At 41.4% G+C, this 7,254-nt stretch overlaps 2 protein-coding genes across 2 annotated transcripts in view; both read left to right on the forward strand.

The window, feature by feature from the left end:
* EAH_00025770 (endonuclease/exonuclease/phosphatase domain-containing protein, putative) overlaps nucleotides 1-2,317 on the forward strand; it is a gene marked incomplete at both ends in the record, with an annotated part of 5,900 nt that extends 3,583 nt beyond the window's left edge. Inside the window, 6 exons of the mRNA XM_013396596.1 lie at nucleotides 162-262; nucleotides 602-746; nucleotides 976-1,058; nucleotides 1,267-1,428; nucleotides 1,814-1,910; nucleotides 2,106-2,317. Of these exons, the coding sequence (XP_013252050.1) occupies nucleotides 162-262; nucleotides 602-746; nucleotides 976-1,058; nucleotides 1,267-1,428; nucleotides 1,814-1,910; nucleotides 2,106-2,317 (800 nt within the window). The remainder of the gene's footprint in view (nucleotides 1-161; nucleotides 263-601; nucleotides 747-975; nucleotides 1,059-1,266; nucleotides 1,429-1,813; nucleotides 1,911-2,105) is intronic.
* Nucleotides 2,318-4,072: 1,755 nt separating this feature from the next.
* Nucleotides 4,073-6,589, forward strand: EAH_00025780 (GDP-fucose transporter 1, putative; the record flags this gene model as incomplete). Its single annotated transcript, XM_013396597.1, has 4 exons — nucleotides 4,073-4,591; nucleotides 4,715-5,474; nucleotides 6,142-6,267; nucleotides 6,393-6,589. 4 exons carry the CDS (start codon nucleotides 4,073-4,075, stop codon nucleotides 6,587-6,589), a joined length of 1,602 nt encoding a protein of 533 aa, XP_013252051.1.
* Nucleotides 6,590-7,254: the final 665 nt, after the last annotated feature.

Here is a 7,254-nt window from a genome sequence, read left to right on the forward strand (position 1 = left end):
TATCACCCCTATATAAAATATATATATACATATATATATATATATATATTTCTGCCTATTTATTCATGTATATTAATGCGTATATTTATTTATGTATTTACTAACTACTTAACTTATTTATTTATATTTATTTATTGACCTATTTATTGTTTTATTGATAGGCTTTCTATCTGGAAGCAAAGGAGGCGTCAGCGTTTGTTTGAAGATATGGAATCAATATTTTTGTTTTTTGGGGTGTCATATGCCTTCGACTTCTCCTGAAGTGAGCCGTTTAATTTAATTTAATTTAATTTAATTTAGTTTAATTTAATTCTTTTTAGTTCTCTTTAGTCGCTTTCTGGTGTATGTTTAGCGGGCGCTGTTATCATTGTCATCCAGACCTTAGAAATTAGCGGGGTAATAGGAATATGCACATATATATGCATATGTATTTATATATATAATATATATATTATATTTATATATAATATATATAATGATATGTATTAATAGAACATTATCTATATACACGTATTACAATATATATCTATATATATTATATATATATGCGTGTGTCTGTGCTTGGCTGTGTGCATTAATTAATTGATTAATTAATTAATAGGATAGAAAGAAAGCTCGAGGAGTAGTAGAACAGCGTTTGTTAGAGTTCTATGGCGGGGCTTCATCCTGGCTTGACGCATTTCATCATATATTATGGATGGGCGACTTCAACTTTAGAACACAGCGCATCTCTGTGCAGAGAGCAGGTATGTCTTGCTAATTATTTAATTGTTTAGTATTTATTAATTATTTATTTATTAATGTATTATCTAGGTGGTTAATTATCTATTTAATTAGCTCTTATTTGGTTGCTTAGGCGTTTATTTGTTTGTTTTTTTTTGTTTTTCGTGGTCTACATGCTGTAAGGTATATATATATGTATATTGCTGCTGCTGCTGCTGCTGCTGCTGTTGCTGTTGTTTGCTGCTGCTGCAGTGTCTCTGTTGAAGCAGTCTCCGACGGGTCTGTTAGCATTTGACGAATGGCTGGGGCCTCACGGTGAAGATATGCGGGCATCAGTGCGTAGTTTTTAGTTTTTGCTTTTTTATTTGTTTTAATTCTAATTTATTCTTGTTGCTTCCTTTTAAATATATCTTTATATATATATATATACATATATATATATATATATATATATAGGCGTATAGCTCAATATACTTAATGCTGAGGTGAACATACACCTGAGGATTGCATGCATAAATATGCAATTTGTGCATGCATGCACAGGGTTTTACAGAAGCCCCAATTCGGTTTCCTCCAACGTACAAGAAAGCAGACGGCAGACCTCCGATTGATTTAAAACGCTCCTCATGGGTTGAAGAAGAATATCAAACAGAGATGATAACGCAGTGGTATAAAGGGGCCAGGCATCAAGAGCGCATTCCTTCGGTATGTAAATACTGCTGCTGCTGCTGTTGCTGCTGCTGCTGCTGCGATTGCTGCTGCTGCATTTGCTGCTGCTGCGATTGCTGCTGCTGCATTTGCTGCTGCTGCTGCTGCTGCGATTGCTGCTGCTGCAATTGCTGCTGTTGCAATTGCCTTTATTTTTGATGCTGCTCTTGGTGGCGTTTTGGGTGCTGCTCTTGCTGCTGCTTCTACTGGTGCTGCTGCTGCTGCTGCTGCTATTGGTGCAGGCATGCTGCTAGCTGCAGCTGTCTCTATCTCTGCTGCTGCAGACTCTCTCCATGCTGCTGCTGTTGCTGCTGCTGTTGATAAGCAGCTAATGTTTATGTTGTTGTATTTATTATTTTGTGGTTGTTGCTGTTTCTCACAGTGGACAGACAGAATATTTAAATGCTCCTCAGCAGAAATCTCATCTCTCCTTCGCCTTCAGCCAGACACATACTTCTGTGCAATGCCCGACCACCCTTGTAAGCGAGGGTTTAGGGTTTAGGGTTTGGGGTTGTTGCCTCGTATCCATTATCTCTGAAGTTATTTATGTGCATGCATGCATAAAGAAGATGTACGTGCATGGATTGAGTGTTAGTTTTTCTGTTGCGTATCGAAAGGAGTATATTTATTAAAGTATTTCTTTTTTCTGTGTTTTGTTTGGGGTGTATGTGCAGCTTTCTTAATAGCGAGCGATCACTCGCCTGTGGGTTTGGGTTTAGAATGTTTTCCTCTTGATACTGCATTTTCTCTGCCTTCTGTATCGCTGAGTATTAAAGGCAATAGGAAGAGTAATAATCAAAACGCACAAAAAGTAGTTAATACCGCAGCAACAACAGCAATGAAAGAAACAGAAGGAGTAGAATATGATATGTACGCGGAGGGTTGACGTACATACACCCGGAGAAATGAAAAAATATATTCAAATATTGAATATTTAATGAAAATATATACAAATAAATATATTTATTCATTTAATTGTCGTAAATATATTCTTCTTTTTCTTTCTTTAGCTTCTAATCTTCACAATATGCAGCGGCTTCAACACCTCGCAGCAACTGGGGCTGTAGGCAGCAGCAGCAGAAATTAAATTTTCATGCGCTTGTTTAGTGCAATCTAACAAATAAACAAATCCTTTAATTTGATTAGTGGAAGACAAACGCGAGAAGAGCCGCCAAAGTTTCACTGTACGTACACCTGACCGCGCTACGGTGTACGTACACCTCACGCAGTTATTGTATTATTTATATGAATAATTAAATCAATAAAGAACCAAAAGAAAACATAGGAAGGCCGGAGGGGTTCGTTTTGTCGTCATCTCTTTGGATTGCAATTTCTTACAAATGATATTTCTTTTAAGAAGGGAAGCAGCGAAGCTGGCTAGATAGAAGAAGTATATTTGATGTTTTACCTATCGTTGTGTGTTTATTTATAGTTTATGTATGCATATATGCATGCGGCAATGCACGCATGCATCCATGCATGCAAGCTTTCATTCATCTCCAACAAAGATAAATAACGCATTATTTTTAAAATCTTGTGCAGCACTCCTGTTGCTGCTACTGTTTTTCTTTCTTAGCATCACGCAGACTGCAACAACACCCGCAGCTATGAACGGCAGCAACAGCAGGAAGCAGCGGCACGAAGAGCTCATAGAGAATACGCGCTGCAGCAACCAACAGCTGAAGCAGAGGCAGAAGCAGCAGTTGCTGCAGCACTTGCTGCTGCTTCTAGTTAGTGCGGCTCACCCACAAGGCAGAAGCCTCCCCCAAGCTGCTATTACTAAGCACAGACAGGTTGCTGCTGCAACTCGGCGTAGCAGATACGTGCATCACCCTGACAGCACAGCCGCTGAAAGACTGCAGATGAGGAGGAAAGAGGAAGAGAATAATAAAGAAACAAACGAAGTTCAGGTGTATAGACGGACGGGGGCTGCAGCACTTTCTTTTGACTCAACTCCCGTTTTGAGATCGCTGCATATATACACGAAAAACATCACCCACCCTAAATGCAACTGAAACAAACAGCTTTAGCCACAGTCTGTCCGTACACTTTATGAAGACAAATCATAGAAACATCATCAGAAAGCAGAATAAGTTTCAGGAGTAGATTCGGTGTACGTACACCGCAACAGTGAACGAAAGCTGTATTCCTTAACCACACAACTCAAGAGCACCACGAGGGCGATCCGCCCTTTTGTGTGCGTTAAAAATATTAAACTGAAGCTTTAAATTGAATTTAATGATTAATGAAAGTAACATATTTATTAAAAATTCAAGAAAACTCAGTTTTTCCTCCACTTCTCGCGTTCGTTGCGGCCGCCGACGACAACGGCGGTGGCTGCGCGACAGATTGAGAGATTTCGGGTTTACGGTGTACGTCCATAGGAAGTCTTTTTTTATTTTCTGTATATTCTATTTCCTTTTCATCACTTTCTTGTCATTCAGCAGCTTCGTGTTGACTCATTCTTCTTGACTTGTCCTTGCATGCTCGAGGCGGCGGATCTAGGTTTTATTGTTGTGGCTTCCGCTGCTTTTTCCGTTCGCCTTTCTTGCATTTAAGCTTCTCTTTCCCAAAAGAAGAGCGGCAGTCAGAGGAGGTACGCTTGTTTCTCTCGTGATTCTGCGGTGTACGCACACCTGCAATGCCCGACTCGCGCAGCAGCGGGCATCTCGGCCGCCGGCTGAGTTCAAGGGGTTTTTCTCCTGCTTCAGGCGAACGGAGTGACAGGAGCACAAGCCAATCTCCTTCTCGTGTGTCTGGGGGCCCCCTGAGTCCTCTGGGGGCCCTTCGTGAGTCTTCCAGCGCGTTTGAGGGCGCAGACGAAGGCATTTCTGTTGTCAGCACCATTGCTCAGCGAGGTGTCCGTACACCGCAGCATTGTGAATCCCCTAGTGGTGGTGGTGGTGCCTGTGGCGGAGGTGCTGGTGCTTCTAGCTCTGCTGCTGCAGCACCAAGTGTAGCGAAGCGTATTGCTTTCGCTTGTGTAGCGTTATCATCTTATGTCTTGTTGTCTATTCTAACTGTCTTCTGGACGAAGCATCTGGTTGGAGGGAAGGTTCCTATTCCTTTGTTTTTATCATGGGTTCAGCAAGCAGTAGGATTGGTGTTATATTCGGGTGTATCTGCAGCTGTAGCTGCTGTTTGTAACGATCGATGGGCGGTAAGTCGTGCGCTGCGTGCTGCCTTTCCTGTTGTTCAACTACGAGGTAAAATAGCATTAAATGTATTTCCTTTATCAATATGTTTTGTAGGGATGATTGGATCTGCAAATTTATGTTTACAGAGGGTACAGGTTAGCGTCTATCAGGTTGCCCGATCTTTAACTCTTGTATTTTCTTTACTTCTTTCTGTTTGCTGGCTTAAGCAAAGAGTTACAAAAGGAGAAGCAGCTGCATGCATTCTTGTAGCTCTAGGTTTTGCTTTAATGACAGCTGTGGGATCCGATCCCGCCTTCTTAAGCGGCTTCTTCTTAGGTGCTCTTGCTTCTCTCTTTCAAGCAACTTACACTGTACATATGAAGGCTACTCTATTATTTATTCAGCAGCAGACATGTCAGTACACCCCAAGCATCAGCAAAACAAACGCAGCATACCAAGCCCTTACAAACGATGCTGCAGCTAATGCAGCAGCAACAGACGACCCTCCACCAGACGCAGCAGCAACACCCAATGCAGCAGCAGCAGCAGCAGCAGCAGCAGCAGCAGCAACGAACACCGCGCCTTCATCACCATCTGAAGCAGCAGCGGCAGAAGATAAGCAGCACAAAAGAAATATAATGAATGCATCTTCTCCTAGAAATGCAATTGTAGATCTCGAGGCCTCTGGTGCTGCTGGCGCCCTCAGAGACGCAAAGTGGAGCTTCACTGAGTCGCCCGACAGCAGCAGCAGCAGCCTGCAGCAGCAGCAGCAGCAGCAGCAGCAACAGCAGCAGCAGGAGCAGCAGCAGGAAGGAAGGAAAGGGCGGCCTACGCGTTTATCTAATTTAGCAGAAATAGAATCTGTCTCCCCTTTAGTTGTGGCTGGGTCTCCTAAGCATGAAGAGGGTTTGAGAGAAGTAGAAGGAGGCTATAGATGTGCTGCTGCTTCTGCTTCTTCTTCTTCTGCTGCTGCTGCTGCTTCTGCTGCTCCTTCCGTTCGGCCCGAGCCTTTGTGCATGTTTTATAACATGCTAAATGCACTTGTCTTGTTCCCTGTTATTATTTTAATTTCTAACGAACCCCAAGTACTGCTGAAGTTAGCAGCAGAAACAAATGTAATGAACGCCGGGGTTGTTGTACATGTATTTGGATTAGGTAAGCATGCATGCATATCTTTTCCTTCTATCTTCTTCTTTTATTGCATTCATATATTTAACTTACTACTTTTCTTTTGTTCACCTTATGCATGCATAGAGTTCAGGTGTACACACAGATTACAGAGTGTATATATATACATCAATAGGTAGAGAAATATATATATATATATATATATATATATACAAATATATATGCATGTATGTATAAATATAAATACATATATCTATATACATATATAAATATAAATATAAATATAAATATAAATATAAATATAAATATATGTCAACATATATATATGTATGTATGTATATATAGATGCTTATTTCTATATATATATTTCTCTATACATATATAAGATATGCATATAAAGGTTTTTTTTCTTGTCTTTTTGTTTTGTTTGCATGTATGCATGCAGGAGTCGTAACATTTGTGCTGGGTACGAGTATCTTCTGGACAGTTTCTTTAACGTCTCCTCTTTCTTTTTCTGTTGCTGGATATGTAAAGACCCTGCTGCAAGTTGCTGTTGCAATGGCGGTGTGGGGTGAGAGGCTAACTCCTCTCGAGGCGTGCGGCTTCTGCCTCACCCTTGGGGGCTCGGCTTTCTATTCTATCTCCAGATGCAAAGCAAACACTAGATAGTTGTTGCTGCTGCTGCTGCTACTGCAGCAGCAGCAGCTGGTGCTGCAGCAGCAGAGGGTGCAGCAGCAGCTGGTGCTGCAGCAGCAGATGGCGCAGCTGCAGCAGCAGCAGATGGTGCAGCAGCAGCAGCAGCGGCAGCAGCTGGTGCTGCTGAGTTGCTGCAGTTGCTGCAGCTGCTGGTGCAGCTGCAGCAGGAGGGGGAGAAGCAGCAGCAGCAGAAGTAAGAAACTTCGCAAGAAATATCAGCAGCAACTGCATATGCAGAAGCAGCAGCAGCAAACAGAAGTACGTGAGGATTTCTCTTTGGCTTTTTTAACATCTCCAAATCGTCTAAGGAGGCGAGAGTTGGAGAACAAAAATAAATAATTGAATAAACATAAATGCTGCCTTAGTTGATCCTGCGTGAGTCCCTTCCCTTCATTCTGAGGTGTATGTACACCTCATCTCTTCTTTACTTTGTCACTTATTTCTTCTTTTTGTCCTCTTTTTGTTTCCAGCAAACAAAACAAGAAATATAAAACCGCTATTCTCTAGGCGGTTTCTGAATGCAGTGCACAGACAAACCTTTTTTCTCCTTTTGCAATTCAAAATATGCAAATGGATGCTTCAAGCCAGGCCAGGGTTTAGGGTTTCGGGTTTAGGGTTTAACGTTTAGGGTTTAGGGTTTAGGGTTTAGGGTTTGCAGCACTAAACCCTCCTCGTTATACCAGAGGCTAACAAAGACTCAAACCAAAAATGCATCACTAAAATACAGAATTTGCAAGAAATGTCGCAGGTCGTACATAAACAGCTGATGACTGAACGCAACGCCTATAAAATATATATATATATATATATATATGCATGCATATGCATATATATGTATATATACATATATATATATATATAT

Source organism: Eimeria acervulina, genomic scaffold, assembly GCF_000499425.1.
Source record: "Eimeria acervulina Houghton genomic scaffold, Eah_scaff211, whole genome shotgun sequence".
Lineage (NCBI taxonomy): Eukaryota > Apicomplexa > Conoidasida > Eucoccidiorida > Eimeriidae > Eimeria > Eimeria acervulina.